Below are 27,325 nucleotides of genomic sequence, written 5' to 3'. Positions count from 1 at the left end.
GTTAACCGCACTGCTTCACAAATCAGAGAACTGGCAATTATTGTGTTTGAGTTATGTTGGCACATCTTAAAAATACATTTCTAAAAGTTTAATCTAATTTCAAACTTAAAAACCTGATATACCAATGGATTTTGATCTCAAGAGGGAATTGTTAGTTGCATTCCATATGCAGTTGACCCCCATGTTTTATTCTTGTATAGAGAATGCATGAAAATCTATGCAAAAAAAAATTCATCTGATCTAATGAAAAATGTCTGTTTCGTCTGGAAAGACACACCCTGGGGTCATAATAAAAAGTGCTATAGCAACCACAATTAAATTGCATGGTCACCATGGTGTACACAAAGGTAGTGATGTCGCGAACATAAAATTTTCCGTTCGCAAATGGCGAACGCGAACTTCCGCAAATGTTCGCGAACGGGCGAACCCGGCGAACTACCATAGACATCAATAGGCAGGCGAATTTTAAAACCCACAGGGACTCTTTTTGGCCACAATAGTGATGGAAAAGTTGTTTCAAGGGGATTAACACCTGGACTGTGGCATGCCGGAGGGGGATCCATGGCAAAACTCCCATGGAAAATTACATAGCTGATGCAGAGTCTGGTTTTAATCCATAAAGGGCATAAATCACCTAACATTCCTAAATTGTTTGGAATAACGTGCTTTAAAACATCAGGTATGATGTATCGATCAGGTAGTGTAAGGGTTATGCCCGCTTCACAGTGACAGACCAAACTCCACGTTTAACGCACCGCAAACAACCGCAAACAGTCCATTTGCACAACCGCAAACTCCCCATTTGCACAAGGTTGGATACCAAGCTAGCCATGTCCCGTTTCTTGTCCTCACTGATGTCATTGAAGGTCTCTTCCTCCACCTAGCCACGTACAACACCAAGGGTCCCCGAAAAGGTGACAACAAGCCCCCTGTATTTTATTTTTAAATGTACACTACTGTTACACCAGATATGAGTTGCACTGGTGTGACACTGTGCCCTGGCAGGCCCTGAAACGCACACGTGTAAAGGAAACTGACTGCTATTATTTCACAGTCAAATTTCTAGTATTTTTTTTAATGTACACTACTGTTACACCAGATATGAGTTGCACTGGTGTGACACTGTGCCCTGGCAGGCCCTAAAATGCACACGTGTGAAGGAAACTGACTGCTATTATATTACAGTCAAAAAAGTGTATTTATTTTTATTTTTTTAAATGCAAGCTATTGTGCCCCCAAAACGTTTGTGTGTGGGGGTGCTGAAATGACGTGGGCCTATGGGAGCCTGAATCAACTTTTGGCTCCCACTGCCCCTTTAAGAGCGAGCTCGTGACTCGAGCCGTGCTCCTAGTGCCAGGCGGCTAAGTCAGACCGATCACTGTGGTCAGTGCATGCGGCTAAGTCAGAAGAGGAGATCAAGCCGCATGCGGCTCGTGTGGAGGCAGGAGTGATCCAGCCACGCGCGGCTCAAGCTTAGGAGCCAGGTCGGTCCCAGGATAAGGTAAATACAGCCACAACCACTTATCCCAATCACACACCTTTCCTAACGTCCTATCCCATTAAAAGCATATTACCGCGTATTTAATAAAACAGATAGACCCCCTACTTCATCCAGGTTACCGATCGATGGTTCGATATTCTGAGCCCTCTCTGATTTACTGTACACGACTACTCGATATTCCCACAAATTTTATATAGCATTTTATGTTTGTTTGAGACCACCTTAAAAATATTGGATATCGCTAAAAATCATGATCACTATATACTATATACAAACCTCTAAAACGAACCAAACTACTCATCCATCCACTATACCACTTTATCCCACCTAGAACTAGTGCCCAGTTAAAATACTTGACTCTTACTTACCCACACTCAGTCATGCCACACACATTTCACCACTACTCTCACTGAATCCCTCTGACTAAGGCTAAATGTATCTTCTACATCAAACACTACTCCTAAGATTGGGTTGTATCCATGTCTCGGGTCTTTCATTTAGAATAGGGGCAGCTTCGGTCTCCTTCAACACTGACACTCCAGTGCATATTATTAAAAGATTGGGCAGATGGAAATCCTCAGTCTACAACCGATATATTCCTCATCCCGAGAAAGAAATGAGGAAAGCTTTTAAAAGTTTGGCTTTGTAAATTTGATGCAATATAAATTTGATGTATAATAAACATAGGTTACTGGCTATGGGGGGGATAATGTATAATAAACACAGGTTACTGGTTGTGGGGGGATAATGTATAATAAACAAAGGTTACTGGTTGTGGGGGGATAATGTATAATAAACACAGGTTACTGGCTATGGGGAGATAATGTATAATAAGCACAGGTTACTGGCTATAGGGGGGATAATGTATAATAAACACAGGTTACTGGCTATGGGTGGATAATGTATAATAAACACAGGTTACTGGCTATGGGAGGATAATGTATAATAAACACAGGTTACTGGCTATGGGAGGATAATGTATAATAAACACAGATTACTGGCTATGGGGAGGATAATGTATAATAAACACAGGTTACTGGCTATGGGGGATCATGTATAATAAACATAGGTTACTGGCTATGGGGGGATAATGTATAATAAACACAGGTTACTGGCTATAGGGGATAATGTATAATAAACACAGGTTACTGGCTATGGAGGATAATGTATAATAAACACAAACACAAAAAAAAAAATTAAAAAAAAGAATGCAGCTTCAGAATTAATCTAAATTGTATGCTGTCTAGGAGATGGGAGGGTCTGGGAGGGTGGTTCTGCTGCTGATTGGCTGGAATGTGTCTGCTGACTGAGAGGTACAGGGTCAAAGTTTACTCAATGATGACGAATAGGGGGCGGACCGAACATCGCATATGTTCGCCGTCCGTGGCGAACAAGCTATGTTCGCAAGGAACTATTCGCCAGCGAACCGTTCGGGACATCACTACACAAAGGTATACAGAGCAAATAGACCTTAAGGGTTAAATATATACATTGGGAGCAAACTACATATAATGGAGAGCATGGTGTTGAGAAGGGGTGTAGCAACATCATTGAAGTGTACTTTGTGTGTTTGACAGACACCAGCTGAATGATGAAAATATGCAATTCCCTGATAAATTCATGAAACTATAGGCACCCAGACCACTTCAGCTCATCTAGTGCCTGTTAAATCCAAATAGGAAAGCATTGATTCACATCAAATCACAAACCGTGATTGCTCTTACCCTGTTGTGCTGCTGACAGGGATGGATATCCCAAAAGGCAGAGTAGTCACCTGCCTACAGGTGCTTGTCCACTAGGGGACACCTCTATTTGGCTCACTTTGTGAGCTTAAATTAGCTGGTGGAGAGAGATAAGTACCAGAAGCCTTGGCCAGTGTCCTGTGTCCTGTGTCCTCTGTAATCCAGTCAGCCTTAATAGCAGACCTGCAGAAACAGTCATAGATGGTGTAAAACCCAGGGCTGTCCCAGCTCCTCTAGTGTCTGTGTGAGGTTGGACAGGAAGTGGAAGGGATCATTTCCCTTCTGCCATCACATGGGAAGTAAGGAGGAGCAGGGGAAGCTGTCAGTGATAAACACTGTACAACAGCTCCTACAGCTATAAAATCATCATCATAGAAGACTGACTGTTCTTTAGAAGACATAGGAGGGTGAGTACTTTGCAAATAATCCTTCAAACAACAACACTCAAAGCCTAAACCAGAAAAAAAGCTATATTTGACTTGCACTGTCACCATCTAGGGACTTGGCCAAATTCGCAGAGACCCCCCCCCGACAGTGGCTTTGCCGCTAGGAATCCGGTGGCTGGTAAAGGTGACTGAGAAAACCTGCACTAGGTGAAATGTGTCTCAGAGAGAGAAACACCTTGATATGAGTATTTTTATTGTACCATATGTTTTGTTTTTAGATTAATAAATAACTTATGTTAAATATATTGAGTATTTTATTGTACCATTTGTTTTGTTTTTAGATTAATAAATAACTTATGTTAAACATAGAGTTCCTTCCAATATTGTATCCGGGATAAAAAGAAGTGCAGTGTCACCTGGAATTTGACACTACGTCTACAAACTTGGAGCCAGTCGTTTATGGGGAGCAGACACCTGCAGATACATCACTTTACCTATTTGCACCTTGCAAACTAAACCTAGCTTGTTCTTTTTTTTTTTTTTTTCTATTTATATACTGCTGGAGTTAGAAGCTGTACAGCCACGCAAAAAGGTAGCAATGCCACCTTAAAGGCATAGAAGCCTGTATTTAGAAGGCGCTACCAAATGTGAGATTCCATTACTCACTACTTTTTGTCTAATTTATACTTATACAATATTGCATTATTACGGGCTTTTAATATATATTTTTTACAATAATATATTTTATGTATTACTTATTTATTACTGGTATTTATAAAGCGGCAACAGATTCCACAGCGCTGTACAATTAGTGGAGAACGTACAATATACACAGACAAATACAAGATGTATAAATTTTCAATAAGTGCCTGAGCAGCGAAAATTGAACAAATCTCCTCGTCGGCCGTACATAAAAAAGGGTTCTGCTGGCTTTTCAACGAAGGCCAGTATAAGTGGGGAGCTGCATGCTGTTTCAAGCATGAATGTTCAGGGTGTGGAGGTGCACACAGCTACAATCGATGTTTCAGGAGGGGTAAGTCCTCATCCATTGGAGGGACGCATGGAGCATCAGGTGCATCCTCTACCTCTGAGGTTGTCGCCGGTGATGATCGGCGTGATGTTGCCGTGGCTAAGCAGCTACGTTAACCAGGAGGATGCTACATTATTGAGAGACGGGTTCACGAAGAGTTCGTTAGTCTGTTTCGGCATCGGATGGTTGTTCGTCATCTGCAGAATCTGAAGTCAGTAGGGTAATTTCCTGCCGTGGTGCATGAGAAGCTGCTTAAGGATGCATCATTTGACCAAGCGGTCGAGTTGGTTCAGCGCATGGGCAAAAGGGCGTTGATGACCAAGGCAGATGTGGAAGCTGCTTTTCGGTTATTGCCCATTTACCCTACCTGTCATCATTTGCTGGGCTGTTTTTTTCGAAGGGCAGTATTTAATCGATCTATGTTTGCCTATGGGTTGTTCCATCTCTTGTGCATACTTCAAAAAGTTCAGTACCTTTCTGGAATGGGTAGTCAAGGTTGAGGCAGGCACTAGATTCGTTGTACATTACCTTGATGATTTCCTTGGTGTTCGGCCGGCGGGTTCAGATGTGTGCTGGGTAGGGTTGAGAGCACTGGAATGTCTTCAGTATACCGCAAGCAGGCGACAAGACGGTGGGCCAACTACTTGCTTGTTCTTCTTGGGCTTGGAGATGGATTCGGTCCAGGGTGAATGTCGGTTGCCTGAAGATAAGTTGCTTGCTCTCCAGCAGGCGGTAGCAGAGGTTCGGGGGGGTTAGAAAGTTAACTTGAGGGCTCTTCAGTTGTTGGTGGGCTGGCTAAACTTGCGTGCCGGGTGATCCCTGTGGGTCGGGTATTTAACAGGTTCTTAGCTAGGACGACTAGTAGTGTTGCATCCCCTCATCATTTCATTCGCGTGTCGGCTTCCATGAAGGCCGATTTGTACATGCGTTTGGTTTTTCAACAGGACTTTAACAGGCGGGTGTTGTCACAAACTCCCCTTTTCAAGTGAGTTTGTCACGAGCTCCTGGAGGACCCTGCTTGCCAACCTCCTGCCCACAGACTATGGGCCCTGCAGGGAAACCTGTAAAAGACTACCAAACTTGACCGACTGTTAGCACTGATTTCCCTGGAACTGTTTTGGGCATGGGGCCATGCTTGCGGTCGGTTAAAACTATGACTTTCAGGAAATTCCTGAACCCCTGAACCGATCTGGGTGATTTTTGGATATGTTGTTCACCCAAATCAGGGCTATCAGTGGATGTAAGATGGGGATATGTTGTGTTTTGGGGTACTTTTGGGGTTTTGTAAAATATGTGTTTTTTTATACGTTTTTTTACGTTAATACATTATCTACCTTAATTGTATCACAGGCAGAGGGGAGGGATTGTGTGCTGTATGTGGGAGTGTCAGGCATTGTTACATTGTTTCTATTGGTCTGTATAATTTGTGTCCTGTGCCCCATCAGGTCCAGTGGGTGTTCCTCTGGCATGAAAAGTTGTATAAAAATCCAACCTGTACCATTAAACTCTCAGATCATCTTGCACCTTCATGAAGTTTCGGCTCATGTTTGGGGATTGGAGAACTACACTCTGGGGGATTGCTATAATCACTATACTCCCCTGAGTATAATCACTAAGCTCTTGTAAGAGCTTGTTCCTGCTACGCTCTCTGGACTAAGAGAGGTCTACCCACACCGGAAGCTGGATCCTGGTAATAGGTCCAGGGTGGGTAGGAGACGGCGAGATCCCAACCAAGCTGTGGCGGTTCGTGGGGTTTGCAGTGGTTATGATGTTCCAGCACAGTGCTTATGGTACTTGTTAGTACTAGGGAGCAGCGATTGACTGAGGTACCCGGTCGGGGTGCCAGGCGGTCAGTCATAGGTATATATCCGGGAATCGGCAGCTTCCTCATTGGATTTGGAATTGTTTATGCATAAGTCGGGGAGTATCGAGTTTGGGGTTTATTTTGCGAGCAGTGGTGTGCGGAACCGTGGTCAGATGAGTGGAAGGCCAGCTCACTCATTTGCAATTTGGCGTTTTGGGATTTTTTTCCCTAGGTTGTAGCATTGGCTTTGTGGGGTCATCAGTTGCAGGGCAGGAAGGTATATTCTTTACCGACAACATGTCGGTGGTTGAGGCTGTTAATGGTTTACCTGCTTCTTCTATCCCTGTTATTCTGCTACTTTATCGCTTTGTTCTCTTTTGCATGCAGTTTAATGTTGTGTTCAGGGTGCGTCAAGTGCCCAGGTTCTTAAATGTGGTAGCTAATGCGCTTTCTTATTTTCAGTGGGAGTGGTTTCGAGCGGCGGCTCCAGGCGCGCAGGAGGAGGGTATGTCTTGTCTGGCGGAAAAGTGGCAGCTCGGGACCTCTTGCTTGGCAGACTTATAAGGGGGTCATTGGCGCCGTCAAGGCTTAGCAAGACTGGGACGTGATGGTTTGTGCGGGGGAGGGGGGGGATTGGCTCATGACTCGGCTGCGACGCCTTTTGACACTCTGTTATGGTTGTTTGCTTCCAGGGCATCCCTGTCTGCTATAGGGCGCAATATGACAGCTTTGGCATCTCTATTGAAGCTTAATGGTTGGGAGGATATAACTAAACATTTCCTTGTGCGTCAGGCCATTAAGGGGTTTCGGAGAGGGAGGTCGTCGCAGGATTTGCGCATACAGGTATCTTTCGAAATTCTACAAGGTTTATTCGGTGCACTTCCAGGGGTTTGTTTTTCGAGGTGGAAGTTCTGTTGGTTTTAGTGTCTTTTAGTGGGGCCTTCTTTGGGGCATTTAGGATTAGTGAGTTGGTCAGCAGCAAACGCTTGGGTGGGGGTGGGTTACAGTGTTCGGATGTTGAACTTTGGCAGAATCGGGTAGTGATTCATTTACACTCATTCAGGTTTAGGGCTGCGACGGAGGCATCTCAGCTCGGATTAGGGGATGACCTGGCCAAAAAAGATTGGGAGGTGGGAATCGGTAAGATTCAAGTCCTATGTGAGGCCCAACCATTTAGTTTAAAAGGAACACTATAGTCACCAGAACAACTACAGCTTATTGAATTTGTTCTGGTGTGTAGAATCATTACCTTCAGGCTTTTTGCTGTAAACACTGTCTTTTCAGAGAAAATGCAGTGTTTACATTACAGCCTAATGATAACTTCCCTGGCCACTCCTCAGATGGCTGTTAGAGATCCTTCCTGGGTCATGGCTGCCTAAAATGCATCCAAACATTCAGTGTCTCCTACCTCTGCATGCAGACACCGAACTTTTCTCATAGAGATTCATTGATTCAATTCATCTCTATGAGGAGATGCTGATTGGCCACGACTGTGTTTGAATCATGCTGGCTCTGCCCCTGATCTGCCTCTTTGTCAGTCTCAGCCAGTCCTATGGGGAAGCATTGTGATTGGATCAGGCTACCTGATGATGTCAGCAGACTGCTTGTTTTTGGTTTTTTTGAGGCAAACAGCATGCAGAGTTACAGCTTCTGGCTTGAATACAGTAAGATTTTGCTATATTTATGGAGGCATGAGGGGCCCAGGGGGGCTAGATGGTGGTGTTAACACTATAGGGTCAGGAATACATGTTTGTGTTCCTGACCCTATAGTGATCCTTTAAGTATAGGGTGGGGGTGGTTATTTCTGTTCTTTGTTGATAACATGTTTTTCTTCCATAGGTTGGATTGATGGGACACTCAAATGTGTATTAGGCACACACGAGAGCCGCAGTTCGTCGTCAAGGCATGCAGCTGGGCTTTCCACGCTCATTGGTGCAATTTGTGTGGTTTGGTTTCTGGGGTTTCAGTTATCAAGGGGTTTGTTTTGAGCTTTTCCAGAGGATTAGTGAGGGTCACGTGCCTAATATAGTTTTGATTCATGCCGGGGGGGGAATGATTTGGAACTTGTTTAATAAAGGGATTTAATCCCCAGGATTAAGAGAGATATGGATAGACCAAGGCAACTGGTCCCTGACGTGATTGTTGTATGGTCGGAGATTGTCCTGCAGTTACAATGGCGCCACGCTAGAGATCCCAAGGCAGTGGCCAAGGGGAAGGTGAATAAGTTCATGGCAACTTTTGTTAGACGTTTGGGTGGGGTGGTTGTCAGGCATAGGGATTTGGAAGCTCAATTGCAAGGTTATTTTAGGCAGGATGGTGTACATCTATTGGAAGTCGGTATGGATTTTTTGTTGCTGGGGTTTCAGATAAGGTTACAACTGGTGTTGGTTTTGGTGGGGGTGCTCAGATAGTTCAAGGAGTTGAGCTCTGAGCTGTGGCGGGGGATGGATAGGCAAGCTGTGGTGTAGGTCGTTTATCCAGATCTAAGATAGTTTAGTTTGCTAAGCACAGTTGGGTTTGGAAGGGTATTGGTAGGTTCAAGCTTGTTGGTACCTCCAACCCTGGTGTGTGTAGGGTGTATCTCAGAATACCCCTACATTGTGAAACCTGGAAAATTATGCACTCTGTGGCAATGGTTTATGTTTTATATGTTACTTATATGTTATAATGTGGTATAATTTATTGTGGTGTGGGTCATTACCTGTAGAATTGTTAAAGGGGCTGATATGTAATGTTTAAGTATGTTGACAATTAACTTGAAATTGTATGTGTTTATTTATATTATTAAAGCTGTGATAATTTCCCCAAAAATAAGGTGTGTGAGTATCCTTGAAGGGTTTTGTAAAGCATATGCCAAAAAGGCTACTATGCATATGTCATGTTTAGCAGTGGAGAGAGAATCCTTAAATGTAGTCAGGCATTAAAGGTTGCAGTGATAACTCCATTATGGAATAGGCTGATCACCTGTTGCATTGTATGGAGATTAGCTGGTTTGGCTATTTTTCTAAGTCTGTAGTTTGCATGCTTCCATTCTGGTTACCTGCTGTACTTATTCACTTATCTATTATACATTCTGGAACATTTTTTATTTTTCTTATAGACTATACCTGTAGAAGATGAGACAGGGGAATAATACATATAGTCCAATGTATTATTTTTCTATTATCTCAGTGAGTACAGCAAAGGGTTAGCTCCCTCATATTAATTAGCACTGGAATGCATGGGATTGGGAGCATGGCTCACAGCAGAAATATTCCTGCTATATGCCTCCTGCCAGGACACATCTGAATTATATTAATGTTCAGTGGAGAAGGCCAGCATTCTCGGTGTAGACAGCACATATCTAACACATGCACGCTGCTAAGCACACAGGTAGCATCCATCATATATCCCACAGCCAAGGATGAATATAAGATTAGCATGATACACCCATTCACAGGGTATACAGAACTAAACGCTCATACATTACACAGGAAAGAGCGTATCCTGCACAAACTCCACAGAGAACATGGCCTTCACACTACAGACATCCCACGGAGCACATGGCCAGGGTCATGCACACATACCATAAAGCATGGAGAATGCCGCAAACTCAGACAGCAAAGCAAGCATCCTAAACAGGTATCATGGTGTATGGGAGGAACATTAAAAACCAAAGGAGTTATAGTGACAAGCTATATGGACCAATACACGGTATATTGAGACATCAGAGCAATAGGAGAGGTTACAGGCAAAGGTAACGCAGACTACTAAGAGGGTCTATAGAGAGGGGGTACACTGAGTAATAAAAGGGTTATAATTAGTTATTAGAACCGTTATTGTGAAAGGTTTTATGGAGTAATAGAAGCAGGGGCGGATTACCTATTAGGCAGAATAGGCACGCCGTAGAGACTTATGACTGATGGGGCTCCCACTCTGCATGTTAAAAGCCCCATCCTGCCTCCTGTTTAGTGTCTGCTGCTTGTTGACCAGTACAGATGCTCCAGCACTCTGGGATTGCTTTATACAGTCTGAGCATCCCGATCTGTGCATGGCCCTGCCCCCTCAGACTGAACACAGTGATCTGTACATGGCCCTGCCCCCTCAGACTGAACACAGTGATCTGTGCATAGCCCCGCCCCCTCAGGCTGAACACAGTGATCTGTGCATGGCCCCGCCCCCTATGACTGAACACAGTGATCTGTGCATGGCCCCGCCCCCTCAGACTGAACACAGTGCGCTGTGCATGGCCCCGCCCCCTCAGACTGAACACAGTGCGCTGTGCATGGCCCCGCCCCCTCAGACTGAACACAGTGCGCTGTGCATGGCCCCGCCCCCTCAGACTGAACACAGTGATCTGTGCATGGCCCCGTCCCCTCAGACTGAACACAGCGGTCTGCAGGAGGGAGAGGAATTTCCAGGAGAAGGGACAGGACTGGGGCCAGAATGACAGGTACATACATATAGCATCAAGTTACTCAAGGAGGGTACATAATGTATACATGGATAAAAAATATAAATTGTATAAAGGTGCTCACTATGATTACACTATTCCTCCTAGGGCAAAATCTACACATATACGGACACACAGCTACACACACCACTACTACTACTACCACTTCTTACACACACTGCTTTACATACTGCTCACCACAATGGAATACACACACACACACACACACACTGCTGCAAATACTACTACTACCCACACACATTCACATTTACTGCTACGCATACTGTCCACACATGTATGTCTACACATGCAGCTACCTACACTGTTAAACACACAGACATGCACTTATTTACACACACTGCTACACATGCGCGCGTGCACACGCGCACACACACACACCACAATTTGTGTCATGTCTAATATGATCAAATATATATATTTTTCTTACTAGTTTAAAAAGGTATTGGGGTGTTTGAGAATTCTGTGCCTACAGGCACAATCTGGTCCTGAAAAGAAGGGGTTATAGGCAGACATTATAGGAGAGTTTATACAGACTAACAGAAAAGATTATGCAAAATAATAAGATGGGTTATAGGGAGAGGGTACATAAAGTAATAGAAGGGTTTAATAAGGAGAGGTATACAGAGTAATAAGAGGAATAAGAGGAATTATTCGGGGGAGGTCATACAGAGCATCAGGAGCAGTTGTAATAAGAGAGGTTACAGGGAGTAATAGGAAGAGCTTTTAAGGAGACGATATATGAAAGAATGTGGTATTCAGGGAAAATGGAACTGTGAAAGGCATTATGGGTAGCAGCATATAGAGTTGTGTTTTAAATCAAGTAAATAAGGCAATCAGGAGAGTGAAAGAAATCCTTTTTTTGTCAGGGTGAACATTTCTTTCTGGTTGTAATTTTGGTTTTCACATTTACAAAACACAATGAATTCATTAGACAATCGAGTCACATGATTGTTATTTAAAAATCAAAGCTATAAAAACAAATTACAAATATACATGAACAGAGGAAGATAGTGCGTAGCAATGAATACACACGTATGCACACCAGATGGATGAATGAATGGCTCCTTGGACTGGGCGAGTGACTGATCACAATTTTAACAGACAGGATTGAACAAGACAGCAGAACAGAAAAAATATAAATCAGACAGGAATTGCTAAATGAGAATCTGCTAGGCAAATGAATTATCAAGAGCCTATTGTATAGCACAGATTAATCAAAACTTCCATTCATCCTTCTCTGCAGATTAGCACAATTTAGCCACACAACCCCCAATTCCTTTCTGAATGCCCAATCCCCTATAGATTATTGCTTTATACGTTGCTGCATTTACATCCTATGCAGGTATGTTAGTTCTGTCTTCTGACACTGGTAGAGTTAAAATTCCGAGTTACCATAGCAGCAGAAAATAAGTCAACTTCTTTACTCCTTAAGAACCAGCAAAATGTCAGGCATGCCATGCCATAAATTACTTTCTCTAACGTGTGGCTTCTTGATTTACTTTGTATTATATCTAAATTATTGAGGAAAGAACAAATTGACAGATCTGTTCAGTTGTCCTTGCTTAAAGGGACACTATACTCACCAAGACCAGTCACACAGGCTGAAAAAAGATGTGTCCATCTCAATAAAACGCAATGTAAAACTTTTTTTGTGAAACCGCAATGTTTACGTAGCAAGGTTAAGACCACTGTTAGTGGCTTCAGTGTGACAGCCACTAGAGCAGCTTCCATTGCACTGACTAAGTAAAACTTGGTCAAGTGATGAGATGCATTCATTTAATTATTTCCTACAGGAAAGTTTAAATGTGCATGAGTATTAGATCTCATTAATTTGGACATTGGCAGAAGAGGTAATGTTACAGGAGGTTGAGAGGCAAGCAACTCTGATGGAGTAAAAGGTGAGTATTTAAAAAAATAAAATAAAATAAAATTTAATGCACCAGGAGTGGGGACAGTATAGCATTAAGAATACAGATGTGTATTCCTAAAGCTATAGTAGTGTTGCTTTAACATGCTAAAGCAGTATTGTTTAACATACTAAAGAGAAGTATTGATAGTAGTTGGCAGGCATTCTGCAAAAGACATCATGCCAAAACAACTTAAACAACAAGGGCCTTCAATTAAAAAAAGATAAACGTTTATTGCTTGAAAAGATTGTTGGATGAATGACAGCCTGCATCGATAAATACTGAATCACTATTTAAATAAAGAATGGAGAGCTGGCACTCAGCCTGTTGATTACCAAGTTAAAAATTGTGTGCCAATTTCCACAAACCGAAATACTAGATTATAATGTATGTATTATAATGTACTGTGTGGGGAAAAAAATCTGGATATGTGAATAAATGAAAGATTATGTTAACCACCAATAATATAATTTTCAAAAGTACTATCATTTTTAGATAACATTCAAATAAAGCTTATTAAAAACAAATTCAGATCCCATTAAAAGTAAAAATGTCAGATCATACTTATTTGAGATGGCAACCTTGTCTGTCACAAAAGTGACTACTAAATAAAGTATTAATTAGCTGTGTGGTACACTGGAGGGGGTGGAATGAACAGGTTTTATTTTTTTTACTGCATATTTAGGTATATCAAAAAGTAATACATTTTGCCTAACACCACAATCACTAAATAATCCACGGTACAATATGGTAAATAATATAATCCATATTGGCCATAAAACAATAAATGGTAGCAAGTAAACATAACAAAATGTGTTTACACATACGCATAGCAGATAAAGAAGAAAATACAAGGTATCTTGGAGGTAAAGTGCTTTACAAAAACAAATCAAAGACCACTCAGTAAAAGACTGAATAAAAAGTCCTTAATACAGCTTGCATTTTTAAGTGTTATCAAAATAACTAAATGGTCTCAGACACCATTTCATCCTCAGTAAGCACCAAATATATAGTTACTGGATTTGCCAACAGATAAAATAAGTGTATTGCCATTTCACAACGGGGACAGCACAGTCACCATGCCAGAACATCTGGATTCCATCCCCATTAAATGACAAGACCTCATTATACAGTAGTATGCATTTGGAAATTAAATACCATCAGCGGCAAGTTATTCAGTAACATTGCCCTGGCTAAAAATGGAAATTCTCCTCTCTTAGGGGACAGGAATAAAATTTGCATGTGCCTGCATATGAACTTATTCCATGGCTCCTCAGGCTTCCTCCTGTCCTCTCAGCAGGACGGGACAGATATGCCATGTGCCCTTTAATCCTGATTTGCCAACTGTTTTGAAGTCCTTGGCCTTCTTAGTCGTGGCATGAAGAGCTCGGAAGCCTCTCTTGTGGGCCACGGATGCTTCATCTAAAAAATAACTTGTGTACCATTTTGTTTGAAAGCAATCTTCTTTTTGCCCAATATTTGAAAGATATAATTAAAAGAGCCAACAATCATAGAAAAGCCATTCTGCATCAAGATAGACATGATGACAACAGAAGATAAAAACAGCATTCATCCAGCCTCACGGAGAGTAGGGCCTGTAGACCCAGTAAGGATTATATAGCATGGATACCTCCCTAAACGGAAGCCAAGCAAACCAGGACAGAAGTAGAAGAATATCATATTCCTTTTGTGGCAACCATTCTGACTCCTTCATTTCCCTTGAAATTGTGAGTAAGACTTAGGCAAATTCATGAGATGTAAACATGTTACATACCATATTATCAGTTCTAAAAAAGGGCTGCAGACTGGGATTAAGAGACAACACACTAAAGAGGGGCTTCTTAATGTCAAAATGTCTAGCAGACAAAGAGGAGACTGGCAGTTCACAAATACATCCTGGTGTCTTAGAAGGCACAGTCACTGAGGGAAAAATTTCAAGGTCTCTATTCATAGCCTTTTCTGGTGAAAAAGCCCATGGGAAAATTATGTTCAATACTGGATTTGCGTCCCATCGATTAGTTGCTTCATACCAGAATATTTAGTATGAGATAATCTTCCAAACTACTATGTGTTATAGCCCATGACAACGGATTAATCTTTATGGATCTAGGAGATGCCTTCTATCACATCCCTGAGGCACAAGTTTACGATCAGAACTTGCATTTAGCTATTGCCAGCAACCATTTCCAATAGAGGGCCATGCTGTTCGGCACAAGTACTGCATCCAGAGCCTTCACCAATGTTCTGGTGCCAATAACAGCAGGTTTGAACAACAACAAAGGTTGTTCTGTAAGCAAGAGCTCTGGTCCATCACTGAATTCTGGTGCATATGAGCAACAAATGAGGCGTGTCATGCATCAGTAATAAGGGGAGCACCAACAATCAGGAACTGTTGCAGGAACTAGAACTCCTACTAATGTCTTGGCTTTATGGAAGGTATCAATGTCACTTCCCTTCCAGGAAAAGACAAGGTCATAGCAGATTTTAGAGAATCATGAATGATCCTTGTATCAAAAATATTTTTCAACAGCTGATCAAGAAATGGTGTTCTCCTCAAATCAATCTTAGCCTGAACGGACTATAGATAAGTTCTACATCCAGTTATAATCAGGTACTTTTATCAAGCACTGCAATTACCTTTTATGATGCTAATTTTGGACACTTGGTATTTTCAGCAGTTTTTTCAGTTGCCTAATCAATCTTCTGTTGCATTGCATATCGCTTCTCTCCATTTCTTGTTTTTTAAGTTTGGGTACTACCAGTAGGTATGCGCCATGTTTAACCACTAAATACAGACATTTCCTGGTTATGTGCCATGGAAGCAGAATGATTGAGGAGGTGTGTCATGAGTTTCTGATTTTTAGCCATGTGCACATTTTATTCCTGTGTCTTCTGAGCTGTGAGGGGAGGAGCTGCTTATATGTATATTGCCATGGAAAAAAACAGGAAAAGAAAATTATAATAAATGTGAATACATTTTCTGTTTTTATAGCACTGGCCAGTGATTTTCACAAGTAGTCTTCTTTTCTTTTTGCTATAGTATGGTATGCTTTTGCACTTTAGACATAGTTTATTTATATTGAAGTAGTTTTTCTTACTGTATTAAAGGGCATCACATACATTTTGCTGTTTTTGGTGATATATAGCATGATCTTTATTTGAGAAACTATTGTGATTTTCTTGCTAGTTTACAATCATTTATAATTTTATACATAAAAATGTTAGATGTTTACTTGCAACCATTGCCATTTATGTACAATATGGAGTATAATTTCTTTAACATTGTAGTTTGGGTTATTATGGGATTGTGATATTAACTAAGTTGGAATTTTTCCACCCCATGTTTCACTATTATACAAGGTAAAAACTAAATAAAACATTGTATTTTTCATGTCTCTGGTATATGGTTCCGTAGATTTACCTACGTACAAGATGTAGGTGCCATTTCTCAAATCAATTTCCTGTAGAATAGATATCGCAGGTTCTACTCCAGATTTCACACAATCTTAAAATGAATTTAATGTTTCATATGTAAACTAATTCATAAATCATGATTAGCATTTGGTCACAGAGTGTAAAAAGACAGTCCCAATCTTTAATAAAAAAAAAGCTATTTTCTGTCCATATATACTTTGTGAATATGTACATACTAATGTTTTGTTTAGATCTCTCCAATTTGGCAATGAATATACTCTAGACAACAGAGGAGTATATTAACATGACTTCTGTAGTTTGACAGAAGTTTACATCTCTGTGCCGCATATAGGGAAGAACATTTTTTATTTTATTGGTACAGTATTTATGGCCTTTTATTCATTAACTTAGCCTACATCTGAGTAGCAAAGATTAGACCAAAATAGCAGAGCTTTCTTCCAAGATTACAACAATTCTGTTATTAACTTATTATATAGATTCCTTAATTTATGTACTTGCATTAAAGAGTTCCTTTAAGTAAATGAATAGGAGGCCTGCACCAGTAATATTTCCAGATTGCAATGCAAATTACTAGATCCAGTTCTAGATAAAGTGTAAGAATAAAAGTGGGGGACTGAACAATCTGATGAGGGGTGAAATTCTGAATTATAAAAAGTGTTACTCCAAACATCATAATCACTACAGCCCGCTCTAGTGGTTATGATGTCAGGAATACTCGTGAGCGGTTCTCCAGGAATGGGACAGACTGTTTTGCATTGGTTTGTCCCTTTACCAGAGTCCCACAGGGCGCTGAGCTTACTTTGATGCTGGCTGACACAAATCCAGCTTCTGCAAGTCAGATGCAGATCCCCTGCTCACAGACAATGAATGACAAATATATTCACAGAATTGACATTATTCAACCCGAAACTCTCATTCCTAGCTGGCAGATGATGCTGTAGACCAATGGTTTATCAAATGTTTTTCCTCAGTAAATGAATGTTTGCATATAATTAAACGATGGAATGCTCAGTAAGCAAATTAAAATTCTACCTACCCAGAGCCTTTTACAGTTGTATTGCTAAGTTTGCTAAGCAAATGGTCAATTCAAAGATTGAATATGGTGAAATGCTGTCTTACGTTATGAATAAGCATGAAGAGAAATGGCCAGACTCTAGAATCTTGGACACTAAGTGAATGAATTATTGTTTGCATGACTGCATTATTAATAATATTCTCAGTCATTGCCTGTTGTGCAGCTGTCTATTGCTCATTCCCGACAGTCCCTCAGTTTGCTCCCTTCTGAAGTTTTGCTAAATTCATGATTGCTTTCCTCAACATCATTTTGGTGCCTTCTTCTGCCTCAGTGTACTTGCTCCACAAGCTGACATGGAGGCAGCAGTGGGATATACCGCACTGTCAATAAAAAAAAAAAAAAAGTAATCTCACATAAAGACTGAGTGAGGTTTGGGACATTTGCTTTTCTTGACTTTGCGCATGAAACGGTTGAACTCTCTGTTGGCCTTGTCCCACTTGTGAATGGCTGTAAGGATGTACTGTGTCTTCACTTTTCGCCCGAGCGCCAGGAATTGTCCATTCAACTGCTCCAGCTGATGACAAGGACAATTAGCTCCATTCTTCAGGTAGAGTACAAGATCACCCCAGTCCTTCTTGTGGATGGGTCCTCTCTTCAAAGCTTTCTTTTTCCGGAGCACCAATTTCCTATCTCCACCTTCCTTCTTCACTTCACGGACAGTGACTTTTAGAGCTGCATTAGGAAAGAAATTAATACATTTAGTGAAAAAAAATTTACTTTTTTAAAATGGGCAGTAGAGCACATTAATATATATGCCACATGTGTATTTTTTTAATGAAAGTTCAGTGATGGTTATGTCTATGTGACAACCCAATGGAAACAAGTAGGACCTCATCAGGTCCTATACAACTGCCAATAATAAAAGGTTTACAGTAGTGACAACATATTTGACAATATAATAAAGAGCCCCTAGACAATGGGAAGAGTAATTTACATAATTTGTGTGTATATATAAAATATATTGATCTGACTGCAGATTAACTAGGACAGGCTTAGACAGTGCTAAGTTCATATCTAATGTAAGGTGATCTGACAGCACATTATCAGGACGGGCTCAGACAGGGCCGGTTCAAGGATTTCTGCCGCCCTAGGCAAAGATCAATTTTGCCACCACCTCATGTCACTCACACACTGGCAGACACTCACTCACAGTGAAACACTGACACACTCACTGACACACACAGGCAGGCACTCACTGACAGTATGCTGATTAGTATGCCGGGGCTGGAATGACGTCATATTCCGTCTTCACAGAGGGCGCGCAAGGGAGGAGTTAGGGGCTGCAATTACAGCCTCCCTCGCCGCCTGGCTTCTCCGTCCCCCTCTCCTCTGGACGGTCACTGGCATTTGTTGGCATTGCAGGCACCTGCCATCAAGGTAAGCAGGTGCCTGCTGTGTCTTACCCAGCACAGCTTCTGGGGCGCCCTGCGGTGGCCAGATGGCAACCTCCTGGCCCCCTTGTAACAGGGCTCCTCTCGGCACCCTCACGTTCCGGAGCCTTGAGGATCAGTCCGGCACTGGGGGTGGATCAAGAGCCGCTCGCCCAGCGCTGCGGCCCCAGACAGGTGCAGGCAGCCCACAAGAAAACATCCCGGTGGGCGCCCCCAGCAGGCCTGCACCCTAGGCAAATGCCTAGTTCGCCCAACGGTTGCGCCGGCCCTGGGCTCAGACAGTGCCGTGTTTAGACCTAATGCAAGGTGATCTGACAGCAAATTTATCAGGACCGGCTCAGACAGTGTGTTGTTTAGATCTAATATAAGGTGATCTGACTGCAGATTATCAGGACAGGCTCAGAGACAGATTCGGACAGTGTTCAATTTGCAAATCTATAAACTGTAAAGTGATCCGACTACAATTTTAGGACAGGCTCAGAGTGATTATACAATTTCTTCTTTATTAATACAGTGTGCACTAAACAAGATATAAAAATAGCTAGATTTGTTGATAGTTCTGACATGCAAGGATGTGGTTAAATATGCCCTCAGTTTGCCCTGCTTATCCGTGGTGCCTAGTTGCCAGCTCCTGTCGTCAGATTTTGATCTGAGTGGGGGGCTACATTCTTGCAGTTTTAATCCTCTCAAATGAAAAGTTAGCTAGCTACAATTGCATGCAATTTCTGGGAAATAGATGGAGGGAGGGAATTAAAAAAAAAAAAAAATAGCACAGAAACAAAGAGCTTATCTCAGTCTGGAGTAATGTCATCCTTGATTAAATTACCCTTCTAATTCCATGCCTGAGGAGACTAAAGAAAATTGATCGGGGAAAGAATGAAACAAACAAAAGTGGTGAGGATAACAGGTGATAGGAATTCACAAGAGGGACATCCGTATAATAAGACAAGGCAGTTTAAAACGTTATCATGCTTTAACACCATCCCGACATTGGGAAAGTCCGGCCTACCTGCTCACCCGGCATGCCAATCACTAGCTGGATGTCTGCCTGGCAATCAAGGCAGTCACCGTGCAGCCCATGTCAAGTGATTGCGGCGACAGTATGTCACCGCGATCACAGTTACAATAGTCAGTGTACATTGTTCTCTGCCTCTCTCTTTCCTCACTTTGTTTTGATGTGAGAGAGATCGCAGAGTTACAATGTCCCAATCTGTAAAAAAACAAGTGTTTAAAAATTTTTTTCAAAATCATTACTACATTTTTTTTTTGAGTCACCAAAACAACTTTAACTTAATGAAACAGTTTGGGGACATATATCATGTATCTGAAGTCTCACTACTCAATTCTCTGCCATTTAGGAGTTAACAACATTTCTTAATTTCTTACACTCCTTTTTTTTTTTTTGTGTGCAGGTAGGTACATGTGGCAGGTGGGCCCGGAGCGCTGTGGGGTCCCCTCCCCCGTTGGTTGTTGCCGTTGTATGTGGATATCCCAGAAGTGGTTCAGTATCACCTCTGAGCTCTGCAGTGGGTCACTCCAGTGCGGTTGTGTTGGTCGCATGGTCATCCTGCATGTCCCGCTGCCAGTTGCCATTTTAAGTGCGCCTTGTAGGAGGTTGTAGCCTTGCTTGTCTGGGTCAGGCTTGTACTGCTGTCTCAGCTGGTTATTGTGGATGTTGAGTGCGGGCCGGGATGACCCCCACCGGCCCAGGGGGGGAGGGAGGGGAGGAAGGCTGGTGCACTGAGGGGTGTGTGTGCGGTGTTACCATCCAGAAGAGCAGCCGTCTCTCCCTGGCTCGGCCGCATGTAGGCCCCATGTGCTTTGCGTGGGATCCCGGGCAGTGTGAGTCTCGTATGTGGGTTCCTTCGATGCCCCCGGGTTTCCCCAGCTCGTCCCATGCCCTCTGACTGGTGGGTGGGTTTGTGTTTGGGGTATTTATCCCCATTATTGTCGCTTCTTCCAGGAGCTGATGTACAGCACGTCTATCCTGCTCGGCAGTCAGACTCCGCCCCCTTCTTACACTCTTTTAGATTGTATTCATATAAAGTTATGTTTCATATGTAAATACTTAGGTCATTGTTATATAATGTCTTTATACCATAACATGTTTATTGGATAACCCTGTAAAAGGTTGGTGGCGGGTCCGGACCGCCGAGCGGAGCGGTCGCAGGGAAGATCAGCTCCCGCACACATTGACCCTAAAAGCCTACTAAAACCGCTCTAAATCACCCAACTTACCCATCACTGCGACCCTCGATGGTTGAGGGCCACCGGACCGGGGAGAGGCTTGCCTGAGGGGTTTTAGTCCCCCGGAGGGGAGTTCTCTGCCGCAACGGGCGGGAGCTCTCTTGGCGGTGAGTGGAGTGGACGGCCGCCGCTCCACTGTCCTGCCACCCGGAGCCTGAAAGTCACGCTGCACCGGAACGGACCCGGCCCCAACCCCCCATCCCCCCTGGGCTGGGGGGGTGATCCCAGTCCGCACCTCATGGCCGCACTCGGAGACCCCGCAGAGACGGCCTGACGCCTCAATCTTAGATGGCGGAGGCCGCGTGTGAAAGCATCGCCTGACACAGACCACTGATCCCCGCAAAACAGACATGCCGGGCACCTCACAGTGAGTAGGCAGAACGGGGTCCATATGAGACACCCACCCTCAGAGGCTGACGGGAGAAGGAGGGGGGGTTGCACAGCGAAAAGCGGTACAGATACTGCCACCGGCAGCACACGCGGAGCTACCTCACCTCTACCAGTAATGAGGGCCGGAGCCCTAGACACAACGCTGCATTCCCCACCCAGTCAGTTAACCCTCCAAACAGCATCCCCTGTCCAGCAGCAGCCCAAGACCAGCAACAAGCCACGACCGCGCCATGCAAAGCCCAGGCCCTCAAGATAGAACAGAGCGCACCAGCAACAACCAACTACAGGGTATCAGGCGCAGGACAAGCCGCTGGAAGCCCAGCATGAACTATCCCCACATGGAAGCCCACAGCCCAGCAGGGGTATAGGCTGAATGACCACCTGTCTATACTGACACATAAGGCTGGCGCCCAGGACAGACCACCCCACCATCACCAATGATACATGGCTGAGTTGCCTACTTTTTAGTTTTATCAGTTGATGTTTAACTGTTTCTGCTAACTCAAGTGTGTGCTTCTGCTTGATAGTGAGATTGAGTGGGGGGAGGGGAGCAATGTAAAACTGCAGTACCTTACAGCCACGCAGTGATTTCATGCGATGTTTTAGCGGTCACTATTTAGTCTGCCTATATATTCATAAACCTTAAAAATGTTCCTAGCTTGTTTTCTCTTTCTAAAAAACTATTAACTAACTGTTTCACGCTTTAGACACCCCTATAATGCTTGTTTAACTGCCTGAAACTATGCTGACTCTACAAAATATAGCGCTGTTAGCTGTTACCTTTCAAATGCTTAATATGTATTACTAGCCTGTATCTCCTACTGTGGCTACACAAGCCTATTTATAACTCGCTGACACAATCTTGTACTATATCTAAACTTAAAACTACTCAGCACCACTCTAACGTTTAAACAAAAATATGCCGGTAATCTATCTGTTCACGCAAAAAAAAAAAAAAATGTGCTGTACCAACATGCCACTCATTGGAATGCTATGATTATGCTTGCAGTTGCTGTTGTGGCCCTGCACGCTTGTCTGTAATTTATATGCACATGCAAAAATAAAGAATTAAAAAAAAAAAACCCTGTAAAAGGTTTAATATCACTTTACTAAAGTGGGAATTCTGATCTGAGAGCATAGCTGGGTTAGAAAATCAACATCAGCTATTGTCAAAGCCAATCAGCAGTAGCGTTTGGTGGCAAGGCTGCTATCTGGCAACCATAGTCTGTCCCAATTTTTTATATGGAATTTGTACAGAAAACAGAATTCCATCTATGGGCTGCATATAAAAATTGCTCAGGAAGAAAGGGGGCGGGGAGGGTTAACTCCTCCCTCCCCGTCCAAAACAAAAAATGTAGAAGGGGCAAAGTCCCCCTTAGTCATGATGGAGTGGCTTTTGAAATAAAATGCCTTACTGTTTAAAGGAACACTCCAAGCACCATAAGTGGTTATGGTGCCAAGAATGCCCTGGCCCATCCAAATGTAAGGACTCAAATTGTGTGTCTATAAATATAAAACTGAGTATGTGTCTTTAGGCATGTATCCAAGTGTATCAATACACATATTGCAACGGTAAATGGGTCGAGTTTGTCAGGGACCAGTTGTCGGGCTTTGAGAAGGTTTGTTTGTCTTGGTCTGGGTATTTTTGGGTCTTGGCAAGGCCTCTGTTTCTAAGCCACTCTCCAGACCAAGAGTGGGTACAGGGTGTCTTATGCACCATCACCTTTGCAGTTATGCATAGTGTAATGAAGATTGAAACAGTCCACAGGGGAAGGTTTCTAGCACTAGTTTACAATAAGGCCCAGAGGAGGCGGGCTGAAAGCTAGCCGGATAGGAGGCATGTGTGGGTGTGGTGGGTGTGGGTGTAAAATGGGTGTGGCATTTAGGTTAAGGGTTTGGGTGGGGTTGTATAAATAACGGACATTTTGTCCCCTTCACCTCAGCCATCTTAAAATAACGGCAAGGTGACAATCTCCCTCCCTCCCTCCCCTTTTTTGCTGTTTTTGTTTCCTTCCTCTGTAGGTGTTCAATATCTTGTCACAGCTGGCGGGTATGGTCCTTGCCGAACCAATTGGGAAGAGGAGTACAAGAAAAAGAAGGATGCTGGGTCGGGTCCCCTCCCCTAACCTCGGGAAAGGTTTGGGTATTTGCGCGTGCCCTCTGTGCCAGGAATGGTGGCCAGGGGTTGGCATGTGGTATTGGAAGGCCAAGGTGAAGGCCAGGTATCATGGACGAGGGGGGAGGGCTGATGCCTCGGTAGGGCGTGTACCCTAGAGGGTTGGTGGTACGGTTGGCAAGGACTAGTTCAAGTTAAATAATGTTTATACCTTGTTTTATTTATGGTTGGTTTTATAAATATGTTTGATAAATTATAAACGAAATATAAATAAAAGCTGTGGCCTTTTTATACCACACATATATGTTTCCTGGTTTTGATTGGGTTAAGGGTTTGAATGGGGGTGATGTATTGTGTCGCACCACACGTAACCGCTACCTACACACATGAGGTAGGCAGCTTGAACAACCCAAGCCAGAGTCTCTTATTTCTGGTCATAGATGATTACTGGTAGAAAAAATAAAAAAAGATGAAGGGAAGCAGCGCCTTAGGGATGTCCTCCAATCCAAATTCAGATAGGCAAATATGTATAGGAAAGGAGGATAACGTGCAAAATATAGTGTGGTATGTTGAAGTTTAGGAGAATTAAATAAAACGTAATGCACTTACAGTTTTATGGAGCTGATAATTAGCTCCAAATGTATGTATCTGGGCACATACATTTAAAAATTCCCACCTGTGGATATACTTTGTGTCTTGCTCCAATGGGGTAACCCCGGATGGTATAGAACAAACACAGAAAGAACCAATATAGTGTAGTATGTTCAATACATCCTCAGGTATTGTACCGGAGGATTGGAGGAAGGCAGATGTTGTTCTTATATTTAGAAAGGGTTCAAAATCCTTGCCTGGAAATTATAGACCTGTGAGCTTAACTTCTGTGACTGGGAAATTATTTGAACGGCTATTAAGGGATAATATTCAGGAATTCATTGGGAAGAACTGTGCTATTAGCAATAATCAGCATGGTTTTATGAAACATAGGTCATGTCAAACTAACCTAATTGCATTCTACGAAGAAGTAAGTAGAAATATAGATCAGGGTGTTGCAGTGGATGTGATCTACTTGGATTTTGCCAAGGCATTTGATACGGTTCCTCACAATAGGTTAGTCTTCAAACTAAAAGAAATTGGTCTAGATCAGAGGTAGGCAACCTACGGCACTAGTGCCGTGCACGGCACTCGAGGTGTCTTTGCACGGCACTCAAGGCTGCTAGAGCCAAACAGGCTCTGGCCTATCAGGAGTCCCAGTAAAACTTCAAATATCTGCTAATACGAAAAGATGGTGAAGGACAATCCTCAATTTAAGCATTGCAGCACATAGAGGAAATTATCTCAGACCACTTCCTCCAAGCACTTGTGAATGGGAATCCACAACGTAGTAGAGCAGCCTGCAGCTGCTGTTGCAGCTCCTGTCTTTGACCTGTACCAGGCCAGCCTGGTCCCCACTGGAACCCAGGGAAGCCAACCATACTGCTAGATATACACAGATATTGTGGATCAAACCAAGTGTTTATCTGAGTATCTGCTCCTTTCCAAATTGTTAAAATAAATGCGTGCACGTTTTGAAGTAAATTACACTGAGACACAGGTATCAGGTTAATAAAAAACGTTGGAATGTTTACTCAGGGGGCGGCAAGCCCCTTATAAAGGCAAAAATACATCATATGCAAAAATGTAGATAACAGAGAGAATACATCTCTAATTGGTTAGGTGTTAAGTGTCTTATCTAATGCACATCCTACGAGGCGTGATGTCACCATCACCCCGGGATTTTACTCCGGATGTAGGCGCCATCTTGTTACACGAGGTAGTTAGTCGGTGGGAGCGGGTGCTTTAGCAGCCATTTTGAGTAGATATTGAATACAGGTATACACAGTAAATAGACATTTTTACTATCACTAATTTACATTCATAACACAGAAATGAAGAATAACCCTCCCCATATACAAATAATACGAACAGCCCACACACAAACATACACACAATCTGCACAAACGTAACCCGCTAACAATCCACATACATGCACACAAACCCCACATGCAGCCTCTCACATGCAATACCCCAAACAGCCCACACACACACACTACCAAACACACAATGTGACATATCCATCCACACACAATTCCACAAGCAGCCCTCATGCACAGCCCACATTCAAATGTATCATACACAATACCATAAACTACTTATGAACATATACAATATAATAGCTCATATACGCACAAATACAATGATGCAAAGCAACTGCAGTAAAAATAACACAAGCAGAATACTGCAGCATACACACCTAAATTTTAAAAAATAGGACATCACAATCCTATATCGGCACAGTGCTGCTAAAAGGTTGCCTGGTCTAGATGAATATTCTTGTTCTTGGGTAGAACATTGGCTTAAGGATAGAGTACAGCGAGTTGTCATAAATGGTAAATTTTCAATCTGGACAAAAGTGGTAAGTGGTGTCCCTCAGGGTTCTGTTTTGGGACCGCTTCTATTTAACATATTTATAAATGATCTTGAAATGGGCATTGAAAGCCATGTATCAGTGTTTGCAGATGACACAAAACTTTGTGAAGTAATAAAATGTGAGCAGGATATTGCCTTGCTGCAGAGGGACTTGGATAGATTGGGGGACTGGGCACTAAAATGGCAGATGAAATTTAACGTAGAAAAATGCAAAGTTATGCACTTCGGAGTTAAGAATGCACAAGCAATTTACACCCTAAATGGTAGTGAACTAGGGATAACCACACACGAGAAGGATTTGGGAATTGTTATAGACAACAAATTAGGTAGCAATATGCAATGTCAATCTGCCGTTGCTAAGGCCAGTAAGGTTTTGTCATGTATAAATAGGGGCATAAATTCTCGAGATGAAAATATAATTTTGCCTCTTTATAAATCGCTGGTAAGACCACACCTTGAATATGCTGTGCAATTTTGGGCACCTGTTCTAAAGAAGGATATCATGGCACTAGAAAAAGTGCAGGGACGAGCTACAAAATTGATTAAAGGAATGGAGCATTTTAGTTATGAAGAAAGGTTAAAAAATTTCAATCTCTTCAGTTTGGAAAAACGGCGCCTGAGAGGGGATATGATAACATTATACAAATATATTCAGGGCCAGTACAAACCATTATCTGGAAATCTATTCATAAACAGGGCTATACATAGGACACGGGGTCACACATTTAGGCTTGAAGAAAGGAGCTTTCATCTAAGGCAAAGAAAAGGTTTTTTTTACAGTAAGAGCAATAAGGATATGGAATTCATTGCCGGAAGAGGTGGTTTTGTCAGAGTCTATACAGATGTTTAAATTGCAATTGGATAAATACTTGCAAAAACATAACATACAGGGATACAATTTCTAATTAGTGGGCTAATAGCTGCTTGATCCAAGGAGACATCTGACTGCTATTTTGGGGTCAAGAAGGAATTTTTCCTAGTTTGTTGCAAAATTGGAAGCGCTTCAGACTGGGTTTTTTGCCTTCTTTTGGATCAACAGCAAAAGCATATGTGAGGAAGGCTGAACTTGATGGACGCAAGTCTCTTTTCAGCTATGTAACTATGTAACTATATAACTATTTATGTGGATGTATACTCACAATTTACTGAGTCCACTATCGGCTCTCAGTGATGTGCATGTAATAGAGGGATACACACACACTCCCCAGATTCTCACATGAGATATATAAATAAAACACATAGTGCTCACAGTTAAAAAAGGTATAAATAACAAAAGGAAATGTACTCACAAGTTAAGAGCAAAAGAGATTTTGCTCAATTCGTATGGCGTTGATGGTAAAATCTTTTAGTTGAAATCAGGAAGGACCGATTTCAGAGGGAGG

The 27,325-nt window shown here is 42.5% G+C and overlaps 1 protein-coding gene across 1 annotated transcript in view; it reads right to left on the bottom strand.

Annotated features, from left to right (window-relative positions):
* Nucleotides 1–17,295: 17,295 nt before the first annotated feature.
* SFRP1 (secreted frizzled related protein 1) overlaps nucleotides 17,296–27,325 on the bottom strand; it is a 33,871-nt gene continuing 23,841 nt past the window's right edge. Inside the window, exon 3 of the mRNA XM_063448521.1 lies at nucleotides 17,296–18,005. Coding sequence (XP_063304591.1) covers nucleotides 17,683–18,005 — 323 coding nt within the window. The 3' untranslated portion in view covers nucleotides 17,296–17,682. The remainder of the gene's footprint in view (nucleotides 18,006–27,325) is intronic.

Source organism: Pelobates fuscus, chromosome 3 (genome assembly GCF_036172605.1).
Source record: "Pelobates fuscus isolate aPelFus1 chromosome 3, aPelFus1.pri, whole genome shotgun sequence".
NCBI lineage: Eukaryota > Metazoa > Chordata > Amphibia > Anura > Pelobatidae > Pelobates > Pelobates fuscus.
This window is presented reverse-complemented; position numbering and strand designations above follow the sequence as displayed.